Raw genomic sequence first — 25,582 nt, 5'->3', positions numbered from 1 at the left:
ATAGCGCACAACTTCATTTTTCTCATTTCGTTTTCTCACAAATACCCACTTATATCCAACAGGTTTTACATCTTCAGGTGTACGGACTACAGGTCCGAAGACTTCACGTTTTGCAAGTGAGTCTAATTCAGCCTTCATGGCTGCTTCCCATTTTGGCCAATCATTTCTTTGTCGACATTCTTCAACTGATCTTGGCTCAAGATCCTTACTTTCATGCATGATATCTAATGCCACATTATATGCAAATATTTCATTGACAATTGTCTTATTTCGGTCCCATTTCTCTCCTGTAAAGACATAATTTATCGAGATCTCGTCATTTTCACAATTTTCAGGTACCTGAACGTCTTCTGGCGTTATATCAGAATTTTGGACAACTGCAGGTGTCTTTACTATGTCTTTTTCAACAGGAATATTATTTACCTCTTTTCTCTTTCGAGGATTTTTGTCTTTGGAACCGACAGGCCTGCCACGCTTCTGGCGTGTATTTGCTTTCGTGGCTATTTGTCCTGCTGGGACATCAATTTGAATTGGGGCATTTTCCGCCCTGCCACGCTTCTGGCGTGAATTTGCTTCAGTGGCTACTTGTCCTACTGGGACATCAATTCGAATTGGGACATTTTCCGCTGGTATATAAGATTTGGTTATCCTTTTTGTATCGGAAAATGCATCAGGCAATTCATTTGCTATTCTTTGCAAATGTATAATCTTTTGAACTTCCAGTTCACATTGCCCTGATCGAGGATCTAAATGCATCAATGATGATGCATTCCAGTTAAGTTCCTTTTCAGGAAGCTTACTCTCTCCCCCTAATGTTGGAAATTTTGATTCATCAAAATGACAATCCGCAAACCGGGCTTTAAACACATCACCAGTTTGTATCTCAAGATACCTCACTATAGAGGGAGAATCATATCCAACATATATTCCCAATTTTCTTTGGGGTCCCATTTTGGTGCGATTTGGTGGTGCAATGGGAACATATATCGCACACCCAAATATTCTTAAATGGGAAACATTTGGCTGCTGGCCAAAAGCTAATTGTATAGGAGAGAATTGATGATAACTCGTTGGCCTCAAACGAATAAGTGCTGCGGCATGTAAAATAGCATGCCCCCAAACTGAGGTTGGGAGATTTGTTCTCATAAGCAAGGGTCTAGCAATTAATTGGAGGCGCTTAATAAGTGATTCTGCTAACCCATTTTGTGTGTGAACATAAGCTACTGGATGTTCAACACTTATTCCATTAGCCATACAATAAGCATCAAAAGCTTGGGAAGTAAATTCACCAGCATTATCAAGACGAATTGCTTTAATTGGATTTTCTGGAAATTGTGCTTTTAATCGAATAATTTGAGCCAGTAATCTCGCAAACGCCAGGTTGCGAGAAGATAATAAGCACACATGTGACCATCTTGAAGATGCGTCTATTAGGACCATAAAATATCTAAAAGATCCACATGGTGGATGAATAGGTCCACATATATCACCTTGAATCCTTTCTAGGAATTCAGGGGACTCAAATCAAACTTTTACTGGTGATGGCCTTAAAATTAACTTTCCCTGAGAACATGCAGCACAACAAAATTCACTAGTTTTAAGAATCTTCTGGTTCTTTAGTGAATGCCCATGAGAGTTTTCAATAATTCTCCTCATCATGGTTGTTCCCGGATGACCCAATCGGTCGTGCCAAGTTATGAATTCATTTGGGCTAGTAAACTTCTGGTTTACAGTGGCATGTGATTCAATTGCACTAATCTTGGTATAATACAACCCAGATGAAAGTGAGGGTAATTTTTCTAATATAACTTTCTTATTTGAATCATGAGTTGTGATATATAAATACTCATGATTTCCCTCATTCATAGTCTCAACATGATATCCATTTCGGCGAATATCTTTGAAACTCAACAAGTTCCTTAGAGACTTGGTAGATAATAGTGCATTATTTATTATAAATTTTGTTCCTCCAGGAAACAAAATTATAGCTCTTCCGGAGCCTTCAATCACATTGCCTGAGCCAATAATAGTATTAACATATTCCTCTTTTGGCACAAGATGGGTAAAATATATATCACTTTTGAGAATAGTGTGCGAACTTGCACTATCCGCAAGGCATACATCTTCATTACATATCCTTGCCATTTTCTTCAAAAACAAATAATAATAAAATGAGTAGTATGTACAGTTAAATTGAATGCTTGATCAGAATTATTTCTCTAAGGAACACTATACATAAAATAATGTCATATACTAAAATTTTATTGACACATTTAATAATTTCAAAATTCATAAACATTAAAATTTCATTATTTATGTACATCACATTTGAAACTTAAATACATAGAGAATAAAACTTAACAATAAGTTCTTTACATTATTTATTTACATAAATACTTCACAATCCCACATATTAAACTATTCCATCATTGATCAAATGACCAATATTTCCTTCAGGGTCCTCAAAGAAATCAGATACATCATAATGAGTGGTGGAGTTCTCAGCATCATTTGAAACAAAATTTGTTTCCTTTCCTTTGTCGTTCTTTTTCAAAGATGCCTGATAAAGATCGACTAGGTGCCTTGGGGTACGACAGGTACGAGACCAATGGCCCTTTCCACCACAACGGAAACACTTCTCCTCGGTTGATTTATTCTGCCCGATATTCCTTTCTTTATCCCACTTCTGGTGAGATCCTCTCTTTTGAACATAATTCTTTTTCCTTCCATAATTTTTCTTGTTATTAAAAGCTTGCCATTTACCTCTTCTGGGGTAATGATTTGCCGCATTTACTTCAGGAAATGGGGCGGCGCCAGCTGGGCGCGCTTCATGATTTTTCAATAACAACTCATTGTTGCGTTCGGCAACAAGAAGGCAAGAAATTAACTCAGAATATTTTTTAAACCCTTTTTCTCGATACTGCTGCTGCAGAAGCACATTCGAGGCATGGAAGGTTGAGAACGTTTTCTCCAACATATCATAATCAGTTATTTCTTCCCCACACAATTTCATTCGTGAGGTGATTCGAAACATTGCAGAATTATATTCATTTATAGATTTAAAATCTTGTAAACGCAAATGCGTCCATTCATATTGGGCCTGAGGAAGTATTACCGTTTTCTGATGATTATACCTTTCTTCAAGGTCTTTCCAAAGATCTGCAGGATCTTTTAATGTAAGATATTCATTTTTCAATCCTTCGTCAAGATGACGACGGAGAAAAATCATGGCTTTAGCTTTATCCTTCTGGGATGCATTATTTTCAGCCTTAATGGTATCTCCAAGATCCATTGAATCAAGATGGATTTCAGCATCTAGTATCCATGATAAATAATTGTTTCCAGATATATCAAGAGCATTGAATTCAAGATGAGAGAGTTTCGACATAATGAAAATATTACCTGAGTCTTCCTAAAGATTTGATCAGAGTCTCGTGCTGATAACGTGTTGTAAAATAAAAGATATATAAAATAAAGATGTATAAATAGAAGACTCTATTATTAATATAATTAGCTCAATAATTTATATATATATATAATAATATTATATGTTGTATAGTGTATATATATACAAAGATAAGAAAAAGTATTAAAAATAAAGAGAGAGATAATTGCATTTATTTATCGTTAGTTCGTTACTATCTCAATATAATAAAGATGACTAATATTGCTATTAATATTATATGTAAAGAGTAATAGAAAATAGAATTTAAAATGCTTATAAAATAAAATAAGAGGAAGAATTGTAGTAGAAATATAAGAAGAATAGTATTTGATTGTAGCATAAAGAGGAAATAGATTTCTTATTACTTGCTTCTGTGTAAGAAAGAAAAGAGAGAGTATTTGAATATTATTGTTGTGTGTAAAGCTTCGTACCTCACCCCCTATTTATACATGCATGGGGTCTTTATTTTCAACACATATTTAATATTCATTCTCTCTTTGAAAATATGAGTCTTGCATGGGAATGGGCATCCACGTTGGTCATTCTTATCACAACAAATCCTAAATATATTTAACCAATAATTAGTAATATATAACCTAACCCTTCATGTATTCTATTAAGATTAAATCCATCCCTGATTGGTGAAAAAAAAATCCATTACTAAAAAAATGATACTCATACAACTGTATAATAAATTGATACTGTACGATAACTTGGTTTAAGAAATTAGTGGGCTAAATTTGACTTTTCACATGGTTTTAAAATTATATTAAGGATATTTTAGTACCCTCTTGTAGGAACCACTTAAAGGAAGACACGTGTCACTAGAGTAGAAATTTTATTATATTTCCGGGCGTAGCTTAACAAAGCCCCAAAAGCAAAGAGCACCTCATCCTCATCTATTACTAATATTAAGCTAAGCTGAGCGTTTTGGATCTCTCAAAAGAGGGAGAGAGAGGGAGAGAGAGAGAGAGCGCGAGCGAGCGATAACTGACAAAGAATGATGATCATCGAGCCATCGATCGCTGTCCGATTTACCTACGCTTCCGCCACTCGCTCCGCCGCCGCCGCCGCCGGATTTCGTACTCTCTCTTTACACACACAACACGCATTTTCTCTCTCTCTCTCTCTCTAAAACAGTTACTATCTCTTGTATCATTCGGACTGCGATTTTAGAAACGACAACGTTTTGCAGTTTTGCTAGTTTTGATTTGTGCGCTCTTTCATTTCACTTACAAGTTCTCTCTCTATTTTATTTTTTCAGATAAAAGATCACTGTGGAGTGCCGATGATGTAAATGCAGCAGGTTCCGTTGCTTCGTACCAGCTTGCATGTACGTGCGGTTTCGAAGCTCCGTGGTATGTTCGATTTAACAGTTCATTTTTCTGATGTGCTATTCTACGAACTTGAGGATAGAGATGCAAACAACAGCTATTGGTTTTTCTTTTTTGTTTTTGTTTTTGTTTTTGTTGATCCAGAAAAATTCAGTAAAAGTATAAATAACTTTTTTCAGAAGCTAAGTATCAGTAGCTGACTAGCTTCTGATGCATTTGTCACTTTGTCTGAGGAAAATGTTTGGTTAGAAGTTATTTTGAACTCTAATATTAGTTTATCTAAACGCTCCTAAATGATTGATAAACACACGTTATATTTTAATTGAATTTTGCATTCTAGCACTGAAAAATATTTGTAATTACCGACGGGAGCATGTCTTGCGCATTTGTAATATAATCTTCTCCTTTGTAGCAAAGTTTCTGGTTATGTTTTCGTTCTTACTGTTTTTTCTTTCTTATTTTCTTTTTTTGTCAGTGGAAATACTTTAGAATGTGATGAGTTCACAAAATGTAAAAATATTGTGATGCTTCAATTCTAGCCGTCTATTTATGTTGAAATTTTGTTCTACCTCTCTAATGCTAAATGTTATGAATAGAACAATACATAATGAATTTATATTATTATATAGGATAAGACGTCAAAAATACACTGGCACTCCATTCATAAAAAGAAACAAATATGTAAAGAATAGAATTCGAGTATCATCAGAGAATCTGGGCTCACCTCAGGATCCTGTCAAGAAAGATGAAAAGTCATCCTATCATCCATTTGAAGAAATTGCCATGTCAACATCTGAGAATACTGAAGATGCTAGGCTTACAGCAGCAGAAACAAGTAGAACAATTATTGAGGTATAAATTTATATCAATTTTTGCAACTATAATTTGGGAAACATTTAGCCATTTAGGCTTCATATTGAAATGCTATTTGTATGACGTAGAGAAAGAAGAAATTCACTCCTTGGAATAAATGTGTGGTCTCGCTTATTGTAATATGACATCAAGCACAATATAAACTCATGTTCTGAAAAAGTTGTTTAGCTGAATTTGAGGAAATATATATCAAGCAGCACATCCATTGCTTTTCATTCTCGTCATTGCAATGTAGAATGCATAGCTAAAAATTACTTATGCATACCATTTTTAGGTTAACAGCAAAGCAACACTGATGTTCACAAGTGTGATTAACGATGTGGTTCATGAAAATGTTGTTTGGCCAGATATGCCTTATTTGACTGATGATCGAGGAAGTAAGTGAAGGCCATATGATATAATTTCTTATGTCTTAGTTGTTTCATGCTGAGAAGCTTCATCCATCAAATCAAATGCTATATGCATTGCAGATATATACTTCCAGGTGAAGAACAGTGATGATGTTTTGCAATCTCTAACTTCAGAGAATAATTTTGTGGTATGATCGAGTGTCTTTAATATTTTATATGGTGCCCCATAATTTCCTTAGAAAAGTTACAATTGGTTCTCTTTAACATTTAATGATTTTTTGGTTGTCTTGCTCTTACTGTACCTTGTAGCAAGTTATTGTTGGTGTGGATGCCATGGAAATGTTGTCTGAGATGGACTTATCAGGTCCCTCAGAAATTGGTTTTGGGATTGAAGAAATTGATGATCAAGATACTGATGATACAGATGACAGTGATGAAGAGGATGAAGATGAGGATGAGAATGAAGAATATGATTCGGTCTGTATTTACTTCTAAATTTTATTTTTAAGGTTATTCCTAAGCTTTCCTTTCTAAACTATCCATTAATTTGTATACTCGTATTTGCAGGAATGGGTGACTGTTGTTTCCGACAACGATGAGCAAGAAGATGCAGATGAAACACTTGAAGACTGGGCAAAGTTGGAGACTATGCGCTCTTCTCATCCAATGTATTTTGCCAAAAAATTGGCCGAGGTATCAATTAGTGTTAGAATGTTCATCATATGGAGTTTGCAAGTATGAATTTTTGTCTTCTAAGTTAAAGGCCTTGACATAGCATTTTTCCATTGCAAATTTACTTGATTTATTGCTACGTATTAACTTTTTTATTATATTATATATTATTATTTTCTAGAGTGCTTCTGATGATCCAATTGATTGGATGGAGCAGCCTCCAGCTTGTGTAGCTATCCAAGGGGTTATAAGACCTGCTTTTATTGAAGAACATTCTACAATACAAAAGCATCTATCTACCAATCAATCAGATAATTCTGACATAACTGAATCTGTAAAGGGGGAAATCGGTGTTATTAATGGTCATGTGCATAACTCAATGTCATCTAAAGATAATACGGCAGAACAGGTGGAGAATAATGAGAATAGTGATTTGCCTTTCAATGAGACTTCATTTTACAAATTGGAGATGATTAAGATTCAAGTGATTTCAGCACATGGACATCCTGTAAGTTTTGGTTATATTCTGAACAAGCACAAATTGATTATGCACAATGTAATTCAATGGTACTGATGTTTTAGTTAGCAATTTTTGACATTTTGGTGTTCAATGGATAGTACCATTGCACCAAGATATATCAACCAGAGTTTTTGTTACTTCATGTTCTATGGGTTATATTATGAAAAAAAAAAATCTCTAACTTGTTAATACAATGGTTAAACTAAGCAGTCACACAGATTAGATGTTGGAATTAGCAGAAACTAAATTTCCTAACTTTTAGCCTTTTTAGCCTAGTGTAATTAGTGAGACACATTCTTCATCCATATGCGTAATATATATACAATACCTAAGAATATTGCACTTTGATGCCTGTGCATAGGACGTGTTATTTGGCCTTTTTGTTGGAAAATAAAATGTTAATCTGGTTTTCTGCAGACTGACGTTGAAATAGAAGACTACGGCAGAGCTCAACCTGATGCTCTTGCACACTCAGCCTCCAAAATCATAGCTCGTTTGAAAGCTGATGGGGAAAAGACCTTACAGGCCTTTAAGTCTGTGTGTTGGAGATACAAGAGTATCCAAGTAGAGGTAATAAATAAACTCTTGAATAGTTTGTTTTAGGCTCTCTCTTTACTGTGTACTCCCTGCATTCTTAATTAATTGTCATCTTCACTATTTTGGTACAATTAATTAAGAACTGAACGAGTAATTTTCTATAAACATTTTTCTTGCCAGTTGGAATAGTTAAGTGGTTATGTTATGCACGTTAGCATAGAGTTGGGTTTGATTCATTTTTTCATTAAGACGTAAAGTTATCTTTCTCAATTTCATCAAACAGTTAAGAACAATGTAATCCATTACTTTATTGCTTTTCATTAATATCTATTTAGAAATATTACTTTTCATTACAACCAGTTATGATCAATTTGATCTTCTTGTTTCAATTTGTTGCAGGAGGCACAACTTATTTCTGTAGACTCCCTTGGGTTTGATCTAAGAGTTTGTTCAGGAACTCAAGTTCAAACCCTGAGATTTACATTCAAAAAGAGGGTATATGAGTTTATTTCATAGCTACAAGTTCTGATGTCTTAATTTTTTTCAAGTTTGGATATTAGTATTGCTGTGCATTATACCTCCTCCAAACTCCAACTAAAACGTTTTGCATATCTTTGACTCAAATTTTTGAAAAGAAAACGGGCTTCTCTCTTGACCCCCACTATTATTCATTTCAATTACTTTACAGGCCACTTCAGAGTACAGTGCAGAGAGACAACTCAATGAATTATTATTTCCTATAAATCACCCAAAAGCTGCAAAAAACGAAGCACCCCCCTCCAAATAAAAGCCGAAATCTTCTGATTATCTCGAGTAAGTTTTGTACTTGTATGCCTATATGCCATTGGCCAATGATTGTGTAAAGAAGTAAAGGCCAGCCATGCATACGGAGCAAATCAGGTGATGTAATTTTGTATCGCATTTAATTGTTTTAAAGTAATTATTTTTCACAGTTGTTTCCTAATCTATTCAACATTCTTTACAAAAGCATATTATGTGCACACAAAATCAGCCACCATCACCATATATTTATGTATAAATAGTTAAATACATGTATTGTTTAACTTATTTTTTATATTTTAACATATTTTATACTGTGGATGTATTTTGATGTACACATTCACTGAAGTATTGAACTCAACCTTAGTGGACTATTCTAAGGTCTGAAAACGTAAGCAACATGAGATTAGACAGAATATAAGCTAAATATATAATTTATTTTTTAATTATAATGCCATATTGCCATGATCAATTCAGTGGCACACACGGAAGTGAAAACCTTGAAAGTTGAAACTCTTTCATTTACAAACGCCAAAATTCGGGCAATTTACTTAAATGAAATAAACGGATGAAATGATTACGCAATTACAACACTTGAGAATTATTTATCTTTGTGTCCTTTTACAATTCTATGTAATCCGTGAAACCTTTCATATTATAGCGTTTACACATAAGGCACTTGAGAATTGTTTATCTGTGTCATTTTACAATTCTATGTAATCCGTGGGAATCTATCACATTATAGCTTACACATAAGGCGAGATTCGAACTCTAAATATTTACTTAAACGGACAAATGAAATAACTATTTAATCAATTTAAATTGATTAAAATAAATACTAATTTTATTTTTAATATTTTTAAATTATAAAAATTTATAATAATAATTACTATATAATTTTATGTATTATCCTATACAAAATACAGAAATATACACTAGTTGAGGATAAAAATGTGATTTTTATATAATAGAATAGATAATATATTTCAAATACTAATTTGAGAATAGTCATGATATTTTTTCTATTAATTATGTTTAGAAATACAACATTAGAGTTATGACTTCTATATATATATATATATATATCAAATGTATTATGTTTTTAATCAGGATAATTTTTATTTTTTTAATTTAAACTTTGTATTATTGTGATTTTCCATTATCTGAATGAGTTGGTGATTCAAATGGTATAACTCCCCTAGTGGAGCAAAGTGATGTATATGTTAAAAAAGAAATGAGTATTACATATATGTGTGAGGTCTTGATTTGCATTTCTGATAGTCATAACATTTTTGATAGTAAAATAAAGCACATATGAACAAGTTGAAGAAGTTAGTCATTCTCGTTCAAAAGCTACTGTTGGGGTTGCTTGGATTCATCCCACCAACGAACGGAGAACCGTGAAATAAACGGGCCGGAAGAGAGGTCCCGTCCCGTGGAAATGACTAATATATATTAGTTCCGAGAAAACAAAACCCTACTCTTATGCCACTGCCGTCACTCCTCTTCTAAAATTCAAATCTTCCCTCACAATCAGCCCAGAAATTCGCACCTCTCTGGCTCTCTTCTCGCCGCCGTCTGACACCCTCCTCCTCTCTCCCCGACACGCTCCTCTCCTCTTACCGCCATTGTCTCTCACTCTCACGATCTCACCGCAAAATCGTCGTCTTCCCGCGTCTGAGGGCTGAGGCAGAATCGTCGTTGCCTTCTCTCGTCGGAACCTGAACGTCGGCTCCTCCAGCCTGCTCTTCGTCGCCGCCTCCACCCCGGTCTTCTTCGCAGCTTCCGGTCCAGGATCCGTCACCGCCTCCAGCAAGATCTTGGCCGATTTTCATCGCCGTTGCAGAAGCATCTTCGCCGATTTTCAAGGTTAATGGTAATTCTCACAATAATAACAACATCAACTCCTCTTCGGAGCTGAACAACAATGTTTATTCTTCGTCTTCTTCCTCCACCTCACCCAAAGGTAAACAATAAAAAATACAACTTCACCTCTAACTTTTTCTTTCTGTTCTGTCTTTTTTTTTCCTCTCTCTCCCTCTCTCTCTCTCTCTCTCTTTTGATTTGTGTGTGTGAGTGTTGGTAACTGCTGCTGCTGTTGTGATAGACGCGGAAGCTGCATTTTACAGGGAGATATGGCATGCGTGTGTAGGTCCTCTTGTTACAGGTCCAACAGAAGGAGAAATAGTTTTCTATTTCCCTCAGGGACACAGAGAACAGGTAAATCACAAAAAGAAAAAAATTCATGCTTTATAGTCATAATTTCATTTCCATCTATGTTTTACTATGTTCGGTTTCGAAAAAAATCCCCAAAAAAAAGTTACAAAATTTTCTAGTGGAGCTTGAGCTCAGATTTGGTCAAAAATTGCAACTGTTTCTCTCAAGTTTTCTTCAAGTTGAGCTAGATGGCTTCGATTTCTTTTTTTTTTTAAAGAAATAAAAGAAATTTTGTTTTTGGGTTTTGGGATTTCTTTGAAGTATGTGTTTTTGGGGTTTTGTCAACTTATGAGGGGTGTGTGTTTGTTTTTGGTGGCATATGAAATTAGGAGGAGGCGTCAACAAATCAGGTGGCTGACCAACATATGCCTGTGTACGACCTCCCTTCTAAGATCCTTTGTCGGGTCATCAACGTGCAGCTCAAGGTAGTGTTCCCTGATCCATATTATGCTCAAGGTAGTGGCTAATTTTTTGGTCCTTAGAAAGAAAAATAAATAAATAAATAAAGAATTCATGTGCTTTTTGAAGCTTAAGAGGAATGTCATGTTATGTTTGTTTGTTTCAGGCGGAGCCCGACATGGATGAGGTGCTTGCCCAGATTACCTTGCTTCCGGAGCAAAATGTATGTTTTCTCAGCTTGGTTGTTTAGTTTTGGAAAATTATGGAATATGGTTCTTGTGTTTGCTTGTTTTGGTTTTGGTTTTGAATGTTGTGTCGTGATGGCAGCAAGACGAGACCGTCGAGAAAGAGCCTCCGTTGCCACCACGGTGTCATCGTCCCTTGCACTTAGATAAATGGAGCCTCAGGTAAATTAATTGCTGGTTTTTATTTCTTTTAATTTGTTGATTTGTTACTGGCTGATTTTTTGTTATGAGTATCTGTTCTGGTCTCTGATGATTATTTTGTTCTTGTTATTTTTTTTTATTATGGCGGGTCGGCTTCCCCTATCCTAGGCTTTTCGAAAAGCTTGTTTGCTAAACAGCTTGGGTCGTAGACCTCCAAGAAAGCCTATAAAGTCCAATAGGCATCTTTTTCACTGTTATATTTATTTAGTGTTTAGCCTACCTTTGTTTCTTGTTACAATTCCTATTACAATTCTATGTAATCCGTGGGAATCTCTAACGTTTTAGCGTTTATACATAGACCGTGGTAACATACTACGGTTTATGAAGAGAATATAAACGTAAATCTTGGTTATTTAATACGGTTTATAAAGAGAAGATATGTACACATAATTTGTGGTAACCTGTCATGGTTTATGATGAGTAAAAATTTTATATATACACGGTGAGTCTCATTGTGTTGTAAAGGAGTATTTTCACAATGACAAGTGAGGATGAGAGTTTCTTATTGCTAGTACATTGCTCTAAGAAAATTCAAAGAAGCAAGAAATACGGTGTGAAGTTCACTGACAGAGAATCGTTGAGTATATTGATCAGTTCATCAAGGAGTACCTTATCAGATCTAAAGAACTACATATTGTCAAAACTTGGGGTATTTGGGAGCAAGTAGGTGAAGAAATTATTTTATAAGATTCCGATCGCAGATGTGTCAACCGATGTTAAGAATGATACGTTTGTGATGGCAACTGATGAAGATATTCGGGTTTTGTTTCATTGTCTTAGGAGTTTTCCAGAGGTCAGAATACACGAGATGTATGTGAAGTTGGAGGTCGGTGTCCATAGTTCAAGGGCATCAGCTCTGTTTCCTCACTCGACTGCCATGGGCGGTGCCTCTAGTTTGATGGCTCCGGCCGCACCAATTAGGGGTGAGCACGGGTAGCGGGTACCCGATTACCCACCCGAACCCGAACCAAACCAATTAAATTGGTTCTAAAACCGACGGGTAATCGGGTCCAACCCGAATCAAACCAATGATTATTCACTAGGCTTTTATATTTAACTTCTAATATTTCTATTGCACTTTTATATTTTCATTAGACAAGATTATTTACTATTAATATGTTTGGATTTTGATGAGTTTAGTTTTTAATATATTTGGTATTTAATGTTTGCATTATTTCTGTTGATGTTACATGTTTATTGTATTTCTTGAATTTTTAAGATAAAAATTTGCCAATTTTTTTTTTATGAATTTCAAAGTCATCGGGTACCCGCTACCCGAACCGAACCAATCCGCTCTTAATCGGTTTGGTTTGGTTCGGGTACAAGCACAAAAAAATACAAATCCGAACCAAACCAAACCAATTATTTTTTGATCGGTTCGGTTCTAATTTTACCTTGAACCCGAACCAAACCGACCTGTGCTCACCCCTAGCATCAATTGATCCGTACGTTGCATCTCCTTATATTGCGGTTGATTTAGAACGTACAGAGGCAGTTGGTTCTATACCATTCGAGAATCGTGGGGTTTGACATCAGATATATGGGGTGGATAACGGTCCTGATACTATTCCTAATGTTATAGGGGTTGGGGAACTTGGTTGAGTTGTGAATGCAATGCAGGATGATGATTCAGACATGATGATACAGGTGTCAATCCACGTAAATAGCATGACCCTTCAAGTTCTGGCATACAGTAGTACTCTCCGCACTACTCCACTCTAAACTTGGAGGCTATGGGGCAATAGTTAGACGGAGATATTGCTGTTCGGAGTTCTACAAAATTTCAAATTAGGCAATCATTCTATAATAAAGAGGAAGTTGTTTTGAGTGTGAAGGATTATAGCATCTGTCGAGCTGTTGAATACATGGTGTTAGAGTTGGATCATCTAATGGGAAATGCAAGGAATTCGGCAATGGTTGTAGTTGGTTGATTTGTTTCTCGCTTCGTGCGTAAAATTGCAGTTGCAAGGTGAGGATCTATCTGATGGTTAGGGTGGATGTTGCGGTTATGACAACGGAAGCCAATTATGGATTCAGGTCCAATTACAGGAAGGTTTGGATGGTAAAACAGAAGGCAATTGCACAAATATACGAGGATTGAGAAGAATTGTATGCTGAGTTGTTATGTTGGAGGGAGGAGATGCAAAGTTATGGCCTTTTTCTTGTCCAGCCTACGACAACATGTGACGCCACAGGAAGGTATCCTTGTTATCTCCGACGGGCATAATGGCATCAAAGCTGCCCTTGAGGCACCTGTGGTAGTTGGCTACCTCTTTGTGATTTTTGAACGTTCTGTATTCGTTATGTGGTGGCAAATTTTAGCTTGAGCTTCAAAAGTTAAGATGCTAGAAGAATGTTGGTGAATGTCGCCTATGCGAAAAGCGAAGCAGAATATGATTACTGGTTTGACATTATGCGGATTAAGAATCCGGTCATGTATGATTGGGCCAATCGGATGGAATATGACAAGTGAATCTAGCATCAGGATAGTAGGAGAAGATTTGGTCACACTTCAATATTAGCGAAATGTGTGAATTCTGTGCTAATGGGAACAGGGAACCCCCGGTAACGTCCTTGGTTAAGTCCACGTACAGGAACTGGGCATGAATTTTGTCAGGCGTCGGTGAAAGCAATAGAGCGGAATGAGGGACTTGAGATGCTTCATCATCACTTTATACAACGGCTACTTTCAGTTTTTGCATTACCCATGTTGTCACGCCATAGCATGTTGCGGCTACTCGCGTCTGAGTTGGGCCTCATATGTTCACGATGTGTATCGTATGACTGATGTGTTCAATGTGTACAAGGAAGGGTTTGTGCCCCCTTTCGTCGAAGGACTCTAGCCGCTGTCATTCCAGATCCTAACATGAAATGCGCAATAAATGGATGACCAAAGTCAACCAGAATCCAGGGAGGGTGGCATGGATCAGGTAGCTCCAAACTAACCGAAGCGTTGTGAGCTCTGCTGTCAACCCGGTCATATGTGGAGGAACTGTGACTAGCGAGGACATATTGCTGCCAGAGATGCTTAGATTTTATGATTTTTTTTTGTTGTACATTTCATTCTACTATGTATGTTTAAGTCGTTTAATACCCTAAATATGCATACCACAATATCATGATACATAAATACTACCAAATGGCTACACAACTTAATACTAATATTAAGTATCATCGTTATCAATGACAAAACCACTAAGCAAGTGAGACTCGGTGCTACATCTAGCAGGACGCCTCACCATCGTCGGTCTCTGTGGCGGTATGGCATTAAATGTTGATGCGGGAGTCCCACCCATAGTAAGCCAAAGGTCATATGGAGTTTCTGCAGGCTGGTTGAGGTTCATGCCAAACTGAGGCTGAATACCCTGCATATGTGCTTGAACATCCTGCATCCGGAGCATTCAGCATTTGTGGCATATATGATTGAATATCCTGCATCTATGGCATACATATACAGGATGCTCAGCCACATATGCCACAGATGCTGTATGCAGGATGCTCAGTTTATCGTGGAATTCAACTAACATGTAGATACTCCGTATGACCCATGGTTAACTATGAGTGGGACTCTCGCATTAGTATTTAGTGATATATTGCCACAGAGACCGATGGTGAGGCGTCATGCTCGATGTGTCACTGCGTCTTGCTTGGTTTTGACATTGAGGACGATGATACCATTAAGGATTCAGATTAGCATTGAGTTTTGTAGTAATATGATAGTACTTATGTTCCCTGGTATTGTGGTATGCATATTAAGTATGCGTGTAATGTGCTATTCACATGCATGTGTTGCGTATGTTTTATGAAATTTATATATGAACTCCTTTGTAACAAACTTGTTAAATTTGTTAGGAATCCATCATCGATAAAAAGTTAAAACATAAACATCGTGTATCAATTTATGCATGAAATGAAATATAACATGTTTGACATTAATGATGGTATTAAAGAAGTACAATGAAGTTAAACAACATGACAAACATACATAGTACAATGTAACAAAATAAATCATAACATCTAAGTATCCCTAGCAGTAGTATGTCCTCGCTGGTCATAATTCCTCTGCGTATGATCGGGATGATGGCAGCTTTGGTTGGTTTGGAGTTGTCTGATCCACGCTACCCCAGATTTTGGTTGACTTTGGCCGTCTATCTCTTGTGCGCCTCATGTTTGGGTTTGGAATGACAGTCGGAGTAGCAGATACTCATCACGAACATATCAGGCCCAATTTAGACGCAACCCAATTCAAAAATCTGAACACTTTACCCATTAATTTTCGAAAATGAGGGCTGGGAATTCGAAGGTAAAATTGTGACATACCTCAGGAATCTTGGTGTGGGTTTTGTAGAGCTCGACACCGCGGTCGCAAACGATGCGTCAATTGAAGCTTCAGATTAGAAGTTATCAAGGATTGGATTTGGAATTGAATGAGGGCAAAGGTTTCAAATTCTCCCACTCCCTCTCAACGTTTATGTGGTGTTTTAGAGGGGAGAGAGAGCTGAGCTCTCTTAATTAAGAGAGGTTTGGTTGGGCCTTAGGTCCGGTTGGCCCGGTTTGGTTCGATCGGTCCAATCTTAGATTGATTTTTTTAAAATTGGTGTCAAAATTCTCGCTTTGAATTTCTCTACCATATAAAATCGTGAAAACCTCATTTTTCAAATTCTCTAATATATTTTAATTAATGGGTTAATTAACCATTAATTAACCGGGTTTTACATTTTGTCCAGAAAATTTGAATTCAGTTACCTGAGAATAGGTGAGGGTAGTCTGATCGCATTTTTTACTCAAGTTTCCTAATGTGCTCCTTAACACTGGCTTGGCTCCATGCCACCTTCACTAATGAACCTTTTTTTCGCGCAATTTCTTAATACTTGTGTCATCTATCTTGACCAGAGTCACTGGCAGAGTCAAATCTTCTCTTAACTGCATTGATTCTGGTTCTAACACGGCTAGCATCATGAGTGTACTTCCGAAGCTGCGACACGTGAAATACGTCGTGCAGATTCGAAAGGTAAGGCGGTAGAGCTATCCGATACGCCACCGGTCCAACCCTCTCATGAATCTGGAACGATTCGATGTATTGGGGATTCAGCTTCTTTGTCTTAATCGCTTTACCTACTCTTGTTGTCGGAGTAACCTTAAGGAAATCATGATCTTCAAACTCTAAGGGCTTCTGCCGCTGATTGGCGTAACTTTTTTGACAGCTCTGAGCAGTGAGCATCTTATCTCTGATTTTTTTAACTTGCTTGGTAGTCTCAGCTATCAATTTTAGCCCTAACAGACTTTTCTCCCTAGTCTCATACCAGCATAGTGGAGACTGGCATTTTCTCCCATACAGAGCCTCATACGGAGCTATTATTGTACGTAAACTCCATTAGTGGCATATATCGATCCCAGCTCGCTGGTTGGTCCAGAACACAAGTCCTCAACATATCTTCTAGGATTTGGATTGTTCTCTCAGATTGACTGTCTGTTTGAGGATGGTAAGCTGTACTCAAGCTCAAACGGGTCCTGAAAGCTTTTTGGAACGCACCCCAGGACCAATCAAGCTCTAAAACACACATATATAATGCCTAAACCACAGTATCACATAAAAACACAATAACTCAATCACCAAATTACAAAATTTCAAGTCTTCAGCTTAGGGTTGAGAATCTCACCTTACTCAAGGACCAAGGGAACAAGAACAAGCTTTCCCTTCACGTTAATTTGATCTTATAACATCCAAACTCAAAAATCTCAATACTTTACCCACTAATTTTTGAAAATGAGGGCTGAGAATTCGAAGGTGAGACTGTGACTTACCTCAGGAAACTTGGTGTGGGTTTTGTAGAGCTCTGAATCAAAAGTTATCAAGGATTTGAGTTGGAATTGAATGAGGGCAAAGGTTTCACATTTCCCTTTCCCTTTCAACGTGTGTGTGGAGTTTTAGAGGAAAGAGAGAGTTGAGCTCTCTTAATTAAGAGAGGTTTGGTTGAGCCTTAGGCCCAACTTGGGTTCGGTTGGCTCGTTTTGGCCTGTTCTGTCCAATCTTGGGTTGATTTCTTTACCATATTGGTGTCGAAATTCTCGTTTTAAATTTCTCTACCATATAAAATCATGAAAATCTCATTTCTCAAATTCTATAATATATTTTAATTTATGGATTAATTAATCATTAATTAACCGGGTTTTACACCGGTGGTCACTCGAACTAGAGGTGGCCAAGCAAGTGTGCGGAACGTTGTACCTCCTCACCTTCCAAGTGCCTTTTGCGCACGAAGCGAGATGCGAATCAACCAATTGCAACCTTTGCCGAACTCCTTGCATTTCTCATGATATTTCAGATGATTTGACTCTTAACACCCTGTATTCAACACCTCGACAGATGTTATATTCCTTCACACTCAAAACAGCTTCCTCTTTATTCCGAATGATTGTTTAATCTAAAATTCTGTAGAAGAACCCCAACAACAACATCTTCGTCTGACTGTTGCCCTATAGCTTGTAAGTTTTGAGTGAAGTGTGGAGAGTGCTACTGTGTACGTGGATTGGCACCTGTATTATCATTGCTGTCGCCAATTATATCAACAGGCTCCTGGTCTGAGTCATTGCATTCTCAAATACCCATGCGATGGCAGTCGAGTGAGGAACCGAAGCCTGAACTATGGACATCGACCTCCAACTGCGATAGAAATCTTATAGAATAATTTGTTCATCCACTTGCTCTCAAATACTCCAAGCTCTTTAGATTTAACAAGATAATAAATATACTCAACGGTTCTTTGTCAGTGAACTTCACACGGTATTTCTTGCTTCTTTGAATTTTTACACTAAAAAACTCTTATCCTCACTTGTCATTGTGAAAATGTTCCTCTACAACACACTAAGATTTACACTGTATATATAGATTTTTTACTCATTATAAACCATGGTAGATTACCATAAGTTAGATGTATCTTTTTTTTATAAATTGTGTTAAGTTACCAAGACTTATGTTAATATTGTTTATTTCATAAATTATAGTAGATTACCACGATTTATATGTAAACGCTAAAACGTGGGAGGTTCCCCTAGATTACATAGAATTGTAACAGGATATAAAGATAAACAGTTCTCAATTGTTACAATTGTGTAAATATTTCATCCGTTTATTCCATTTAAGTAAATTGTCCGAATGTTGGCGTTTGTAAATGAAAGAGTTTCAACTTTCAAGGTTTCACTTCCGTGTGTGCCACTGAATTGATTATGGCATTGCGTTATAATTAAAAAAATAGATTATATATTCTGTATAATCTCTCATGTCGCTTAGATGGACCTAATTTGCCAAAATTCTTGAGATGTTTGTGCTTTTATTCAGTATTTGATAAATAATAAAAAATGTGATTGTACCTGTGCTTGTAACTTTAAAAAGTTGAGTTATTTTTAAAAGTATTTAAAAAAATATTTTAAAATTAATTTATATTTATTAAAATTAAAATATCTAATAATATTATATATTAATAAATATTTAAAATTATCTTTAATTAGTTATTTTTAATTACGAACAAAATTTTTTCATTTATATCTATTATGATTGTTTTAAATTTTAAAAATGATCTTACTAAACATAATTATTGTTATTTATACCTATTAAAAATTATATTTAATTTACTAAATATAGCTATTATAATTTTTTAAAATTTACTTTTCAAAAACTAATTTTGATAAACTTTCTGAAAGATAAAAATGAAATAAAATGTCGGCTATTTAGTGCTAAACGATTATTTAGTATTTATTTCCTCTAGAAGCATTTGTAACGGGTGTCCATTTATAGCCGTGGATTGCATCAGTATAACAAATCTTGAATCTCTCAACTGAAGAAGTGAAGAATATCATAGACCTCTTCTTCACTGCTAGAGTATCCTAAAAAAGACAGATTATTTACAATGGACATCAATTATCCTATCCTGAATTAGTTCATGGAGGTTGTCAGTTCCGCCTGAGATGCAGCCCTTTCAACCGCTAACCACCATTCAACATCTCCATCATCATCATCGATTATCTTCTGCTTCAGCAAAAAGTAAAAATAAAAAATTATATTTGTAAGTGATAGATAGTGTAAGCATTTGATTTTTGGATAATGTTTATATGTAAAAATTTGATTAAAAAGTAATACATATACTTTAAAAATTACTATCAATATATACATATATTATTTTACATCTTAATTTATATTTTGTATTTCATTATATATTTTTTACAAATAACTATTCTAAAATCGAATTCAAACATGTTACATATATGCAAAAACAAGCACGCAATCACACTACATATACATAAAAAATTAATCACTAAATCATCTATTGATTTGAAATATTTATTAAAATAAAAAATATACATTAAAAATAAATTTATAACAAATATATTTATATATTTATACATAGTAATTAAAAAATTTTCTTACATAGAGATCAAATTTTTCTCTGAACTGTTTTTATGCACTTTCTAAAAATTTAAATATTGTCACAAAAATTTAAACCTAACAAATAAGCCATTTGCTAAATATGAAATTTTTTTTTACTTACAAAAAATAATATAATATGAATGATGTAACAACAAATTAGTAAAAATTACTTTCATATTAACAATATAAATAATCATTCAAAAGAACATATATGATTATATGGATTATATAAATCTGCATTAAAATTAAACTCTTGTATTTATTGATTTTTTTTCATACTTTCAAATCATTCAAAGACTATTTTACCGCTAATATTTTTCAAAACTCTTTTAAATACGAGTAGTTAACTCTTTTATTTGATACCGCCAAATTTCATTCTTCTAGACTTAGTCCTTCCAGTTTTATTCCAAATTGGTCCGCATTATATAACAAGACCGATCAAAGCATTGCGTATAGTTTTTTAACGAAACATTTTCTATTTGTTTAACTGCATTTTAAATACGAGTAAGGTGGACAAACCACAGTACTCGGTTCTGTCTTGGTTTGCTTCTCAATCTCTTCGGCAACTTTCACGACATCTAGCCACCAAGAATCATTGCAGTTGTCGTCGACATCCTCTTCATATTGTAAAATTTTTTCTTTCTCATTATGTATTGTCTGTTCATCATCTAATATCTCAGAACCACGTACAACGGAAGAATTGGCGAAGACATGAACTGGAATTTGTCGCAAGGGAGATCTGTACCCTGGTCCGATTGGTTAGCATGTTAATAACGGAGTTAAGAATTGCGTGTCAAAAGAGTCTACATATATATTAAAATGAAAATCATATTAACCTCTGCAATCAGGATCATGACATTTCTGGTAATATACTGCCCTTCTCAGATCAACGACATATATCACTGCACCAGTAAAGAAAATCATATCAAACGTATTGGTAAGTTGCATTCAGATAAACAATGAAATGAAAGACATATGGTGCAGGTGCAGCCATTTTTGTGAGACAGAAACATGAGTAATGTTCCTGACCTAGCTACATTTACAACCATAATTATAAGTCAAGAAACCTCCTGCCTAACATAAAGAACTCATAACAGGGACATAATTTAAACTTCACGCATGTGCAGACTGTAGTTGAGTAGAAAAAAATACATGCAAAAGAGTAAGCACTTCCAGGAGAATTACCATTATTGCTTTTATGGTGTCTGCCAATTCGCTCACAGTATCTATTTTTTGTCATGCTGTAAACCATCAACCCAAATTCGGAGAATAAATACCAGCTGTGTATTTTTCCTATAATTGCAGCAAACTATCAGCAGTGAGCAGGATCAGATTGAAACCTGGAGCTTCAAAGTTCAGTGATAGTATGTATCTGGAAGTTAACAGTAATTGTGGATACAGAAAAAATGAGAGCAGACATTATCCAATAGATAGCATGGGAGTGCGAGGAATTTGTGAAGATGAAATCTATGCATATTGAAAATATGATATAACAAAGCATGCCTGGTATATTTCCAACAGAGGCCACAGATAGAATAAATTTGTCCAGAAATGGGAATGGTGAATTTCCAACGAAGTATGTTGTTGAAACCTCACTGCTGCAAGTATTCAGCGTAAACTCCGAAGGAATTTGGCATGAAGTTCCCGAATTGCAATTCAGCTGTCAAAATATAACGTGATAAACGGTTTTTCTGAGCACATACCAAATTTAAATAGTTGTATTATAATAAATAAATAAATTTTACGAATTGAAATGAAAGGTATGCTGCAATTTTACAGTTAGTAAGATTTTTGAGCTGAGAGTACACAAATTTGATGCCGTGAACGTCTTTTTATTAAATTTATTTAAAGAGCAAAACTACCTCTGTATCAAAATGCAGAGTTTTTACACAATCGAGGTATGGTTTGCAGACCAAAAGCTTTTCACAATCAACATCCATATTGCAAATCAAGGAAGCCTTAAACACTTCTTCTTCATCCTGTCACTTAGAGATATTGTAACAAAAAAAAACCTAGTGAACAAAAAAAATCAGCATTGAGAACAATACACGGAATGCAGTCATACATTCACTATTTTTCTCATAATACCGAGAAATCTACATTAGTACGATCCTAGAAGTCTAGAACTCTGTCAACAACAGGACATCTTAGATGATAAGCTGAACCTTAAATTTTACACTGTTTCAGTTCGGTCCTATCCCATATTACACTATCGAAACTGGAATATTTAAGTTTTCTATCTTAATAAAATTCTTCTTTTTTATCCCAAAAAAAGTTGGGTTTTCTTTCCTATTTTTTGAATGAACCTGCTTCTAAATAAAACTAATTTGATAGTGCAATTTGAAATAGAAATTCAGATGAAAACACCATACCAAGTTCTTACACTTGAATCGCCCTGTTGGTAGAAGAATAGAATTCTTTCCCGCCTTTGAAGATAAGAAAAGGCGGAAACAACGATTCCGAGTATATACAGCGGTGTCCACAAAAAGATGGCTTGTAGATCCATTGCAGCTTGAATCTTTCATAATAAACAATTTTTCAAAGCTTTTATCTGTCTCCCTTGCATTTTGAATTCTTGAGCATATCTGGTAACACGTCATCATGAAGTGAGAAAGGTTGGTAGTTGATATTCCTAGTTTTCTACGAAAGAAATACCGTAGGAAAGGTGCATATTCCAAAAACATTGTCATAAAAAGTACTCAACGTTAATGATACTTACTGTATTAAATTCAAACTAAGGCTCACTTTATGCAAGAGTGAGAGAAAGAAATAAGTGAAATCTCAATAAACAATAGAAAACCATTAAGATCTAAATTTCTCTCTAGCCAAGACAGGATCTGCATATTCATACTTACTTCGGAAACAAAAGCTCCTGCATGAGAGTTATCCTTAAAAGTAACTTTTGGTATGCGAATGATTAGATGACGAGAGAACTTCTCTGTGTACAAGATAAGAGATGATAAGGCTCGTATCATATTTGTTAAAAATTAGAACTAAAGTCATGGTTGCTTAAACTTTACTTATAATAGTAAGTACTTAATGTGTCACTCAGTCCAAAAGTTCAACTATGTAATCTTAATTGTTGATTATTAAGTAGTAAAGCAATTAGTGCCAAATTGTCGGTGTCAGTGTCAATGGAGATCAGTTAGACACAAATCTTCCATGTATTAGATTAAGTGAAAAATAAAGAAAAATGTGAACCTATAAAGAAGACTTAAGAAAACCTCATAACCAAGAATTCACGTCAAGTGAACATTGCAAGAAAAGGAATATAAGCATGCACCAAAAGCTCACTAAAAAGTCATACCTTTGGTTGAAGAATCAAGTTCTACTATCCAATCAAGGTTCCCATGGATTGAATATTTTTCCTGAAAAGCTTCTAGGACTACTAATATAAAGAGGTCCACCATCTCATCTCCATCCTTTCCAATGTTGACTCTCTTATCGAACTCCAAGTCAAAATAAAGGTGGCATGGTAAACCCTGAAGGCAAAGAAACTTTAGGACCGGTGGAAAAAGTAAATATGTTCAATTGTTCATGCACCAATATCACTGCAATGCCACTACCATTTGTTCCAGTTAAATTATTGAATATGAAACAAACAAAGTTATTTACCTCTTGAATGACTTCATAGTGATGACGGAATTTTGAATCCATGTTTTTGTACCTGAGTGTACATAGAGAGTGCTTACATCAGTAATGCAAAAATACAGGGACATAAATGATAAATCTCTCTCATTACTCATTTGGTAACAAACAATACAGTATATAAGAAACAAAGCATATGAAAAGCAACCTTCGCCAGAATTCTGTATACGTAGACACAAGGAATCTTCTTTGTCCATTGAAGTGGTCTTGATAGCTGAAAACATGAACATCCTCTTGGTCTTTGGCAAACTTCATTGCTTCATCCTGCCTTGGAAACGTAGCCCAAACTTCCTTCCTAAGCAAATACAAATCAGGAGTCAAATCATATTCTGATACAGCAAAATAAGAACAAGAATAAACAAGTGAACACAGTAAAAGGTTGAACCAGCATCCGAGATAACAACCTTAACATCAATTTATTTTGCTGAGATAGATCAAGACGAATCTCATGTAGCAATCGCCATAACCGGATTGGTTTTTTGGGAGGCACACCACAAGGAGACCCATAGAATACAATTGGAGAAAGCTGCTTCCCACGATTAAACCATTTTGCTTTAGCTGCTGCAGATTTTAGCTGAAATTTCAAGGTAAGGTAATTTAATTTGCTACGAGCTAAATTGCATAGATGTGGATACAAACTTCAGGAACTATATGAAGCAAACAAAAAATACCTGAAGTGGATACACTATCTACACTTCAAACAGAAATATCCGTAACCTAATAGCAAACCGGACAAATTTTGGAGCAGTGCTACTCTACTAATTGTGATAGTTTGGCTTAAATGAATTAAAAGATTCAATAAGAAAATTTCAAAAATAATAAAGGAAAGAAAAGATGAACCTTATACAATTGTGTAGAGTTCAACTACAAGCCACTATATTAGCATCAAGTAAGACACAACAACGATATGTAATCGGTGAAGCATACAAAATATAGAGGCAATTATTAGACCATTTGGCCAGTACTCCCAAGAGTCCTCCACAGACAAACAAGCCCAAATAAGATGATCAATAACTCTACATTTTTCTTTTATTATTCTAGAATGTGTGAGTTAGCTTTTATTCTTTAATCTGTTAGTATCTTATTAGAATATTCCACAAATTAGAAAGATTTGCTAGATATGATTGTACTTGTGATGAGCTGGTAGAAGTATAGAAGCGAATACAGATCAATGATGCAGAACAGAAGCGAATAATCTAACTCACTCTCTCTATTGAAGACTGCAAGTTTGTCGCATTACTGCATGTTGAAGGCGTTTTCTGTTCTCCGCCAACTGATCCACCACTTGCCGGAGATCGTGACGGCAATTCATCGTTCCTCAAACCGCCATTCTCAGATCTGCTTTTACTTCTTTTCCTTTCTCTCAGAGCAGATGCTGAAACAACAATACATTCTCACAGTCATATATATGCTCGGCAGCATCAACATGAAAGGAACTATCAAATTCATATCAAATCGAAATTTGAAGCGTATAAATAGTTTCTTCTTCTTTATTTTCTTTCTTTTGTCCTTTCCAAGATTAGTTGAATTTCCTCGAGAAAAACAAACAGAAAATGAGAATGCGAATATGTACCGGGAGGGGATAAACCGCACTTGAAGTTTGCGAACAAGCGATCGACGTCCTCCATGCTGTTATTACTTTTTCTGATTCCTGTCATATGTTTTTTTCTTTTTTCTGTTCACTTCTTTCTCTTTTGTTCTTCTCTGAGAAATGAGAATTCTTCTCTGACTGGGAAATAGGTAATGTTTTTCACTTTTCTCTTCTCGATTGTTTTGAAGGGGCGGGAATTTGAATTCCGCGGACGAAATGGAAAATCTTCGGGTTTTTATATTGGGCCTTCATGTCCGGGGCATTTTATTTGTCCGATTGTTGGGCTTTTTGTTAGCCACTATCTTAAAAATTGGACCCAAAAATTGGCCCAGAAGTACCTTTAAG

The 25,582-nt window shown here is 35.4% G+C and overlaps 3 protein-coding genes across 9 annotated transcripts; 2 read left to right on the top strand and 1 right to left on the bottom strand.

Annotated features, from left to right (window-relative positions):
• The first annotated feature begins 4,318 nt into the window (after nt 1–4,318).
• On the top strand, nt 4,319–8,957 carry LOC112802929 (uncharacterized protein At3g49140). 4 transcript variants are annotated; one of them, XM_025846360.3, is made up of 11 exons: nt 4,319–4,527; nt 4,710–4,803; nt 5,409–5,631; nt 5,927–6,029; nt 6,123–6,190; nt 6,312–6,479; nt 6,570–6,695; nt 6,892–7,182; nt 7,612–7,764; nt 8,131–8,226; nt 8,420–8,957. In XM_025846360.3, the coding sequence occupies exons 1-11, from the start codon at nt 4,446–4,448 to the stop codon at nt 8,516–8,518; spliced, it is 1,503 nt and encodes a 500-aa protein (XP_025702145.1). In that variant the 5' UTR covers nt 4,319–4,445; the 3' UTR covers nt 8,519–8,957. The 4 variants fall into 4 exon arrangements, with proteins under 4 accessions (XP_025702145.1, XP_025702143.1, XP_025702144.1 ...); XM_025846358.3 differs by having other exon boundaries at nt 6,856–7,182; XM_025846359.3 differs by having other exon boundaries at nt 4,331–4,521; nt 6,856–7,182.
• Nucleotides 8,958–9,768: 811 nt separating this feature from the next.
• On the top strand, nt 9,769–19,762 carry LOC112802928 (auxin response factor 2). 3 transcript variants are annotated; one of them, XM_072236435.1, is made up of 6 exons: nt 9,769–10,477; nt 10,619–10,731; nt 11,058–11,153; nt 11,294–11,350; nt 11,455–11,534; nt 19,369–19,762. In XM_072236435.1, the coding sequence occupies exons 3-6, from the start codon at nt 11,094–11,096 to the stop codon at nt 19,397–19,399; spliced, it is 228 nt and encodes a 75-aa protein (XP_072092536.1). In that variant the 5' UTR covers nt 9,769–10,477; nt 10,619–10,731; nt 11,058–11,093; the 3' UTR covers nt 19,400–19,762. The 3 variants fall into 3 exon arrangements, with proteins under 3 accessions (XP_072092536.1, XP_025702140.1, XP_072092535.1); XM_025846355.3 differs by lacking the exon at nt 19,369–19,762 and adding an exon at nt 12,354–12,747; XM_072236434.1 differs by lacking the exon at nt 19,369–19,762 and adding an exon at nt 12,354–12,747 and having other exon boundaries at nt 9,811–10,477; nt 10,641–10,731.
• Nucleotides 19,301–25,424, bottom strand: LOC112802927 (uncharacterized). Of its 2 annotated transcripts, none has more exons than XM_025846351.3 (14): nt 25,220–25,424; nt 24,852–25,021; nt 24,051–24,220; nt 23,795–23,941; nt 23,614–23,665; nt 23,306–23,480; nt 22,854–22,936; nt 22,371–22,583; nt 21,861–21,977; nt 21,502–21,658; nt 21,184–21,291; nt 20,835–20,900; nt 20,518–20,744; nt 19,301–19,599 (listed from the first exon to the last, which is right to left on the bottom strand). In XM_025846351.3, the coding sequence occupies exons 1-14, from the start codon at nt 25,302–25,304 to the stop codon at nt 19,507–19,509; spliced, it is 1,863 nt and encodes a 620-aa protein (XP_025702136.1). In that variant the 5' UTR covers nt 25,305–25,424; the 3' UTR covers nt 19,301–19,506. The 2 variants fall into 2 exon arrangements, with proteins under 2 accessions (XP_025702136.1, XP_029154440.1); XM_029298607.2 differs by having other exon boundaries at nt 19,345–19,599; nt 20,526–20,744.
• Between the last annotated feature and the right edge of the window lie 158 nt (nt 25,425–25,582).

The sequence above is a fragment of the Arachis hypogaea genome, chromosome 5 (assembly GCF_003086295.3).
Source record: "Arachis hypogaea cultivar Tifrunner chromosome 5, arahy.Tifrunner.gnm2.J5K5, whole genome shotgun sequence".
Classification (NCBI taxonomy): domain Eukaryota; kingdom Viridiplantae; phylum Streptophyta; class Magnoliopsida; order Fabales; family Fabaceae; genus Arachis; species Arachis hypogaea.
Note: the sequence above shows the minus strand (reverse complement) of the source record. Positions and strands in the feature narration are given on the sequence as shown.

Coding starts and splice junctions, on each gene's coding strand:
- LOC112802927 (XM_025846351.3), bottom strand. CDS start 25,304: ATGACAGGAATCAGAAAAAGTAATAACAGCATGGAGGACGTCGATCGC. Junction 22,937..23,305: donor ACTTGATTCTTCAACCAAAG/GTATGACTTTTT, acceptor TCTTGTACACAG/AGAAGTTCTCTCGTCATCTA. Junction 20,745..20,834: donor TCATGATCCTGATTGCAGAG/GTTAATATGATT, acceptor CAATCGGACCAG/GGTACAGATCTCCCTTGCGA.
- LOC112802929 (XM_025846358.3), top strand. CDS start 4,446: ATGATGATCATCGAGCCATCGATCGCTGTCCGATTTACCTACGCTTCC. Junction 4,528..4,709: donor CGCCGCCGCCGCCGGATTTC/GTACTCTCTCTT, acceptor TTATTTTTTCAG/ATAAAAGATCACTGTGGAGT. Junction 5,632..5,926: donor CAAGTAGAACAATTATTGAG/GTATAAATTTAT, acceptor TACCATTTTTAG/GTTAACAGCAAAGCAACACT.
- LOC112802928 (XM_025846355.3), top strand. CDS start 11,094: ATGCCTGTGTACGACCTCCCTTCTAAGATCCTTTGTCGGGTCATCAAC. Junction 11,154..11,293: donor TCATCAACGTGCAGCTCAAG/GTAGTGTTCCCT, acceptor TGTTTGTTTCAG/GCGGAGCCCGACATGGATGA. Junction 11,535..12,353: donor TTAGATAAATGGAGCCTCAG/GTAAATTAATTG, acceptor TCATTGTCTTAG/GAGTTTTCCAGAGGTCAGAA.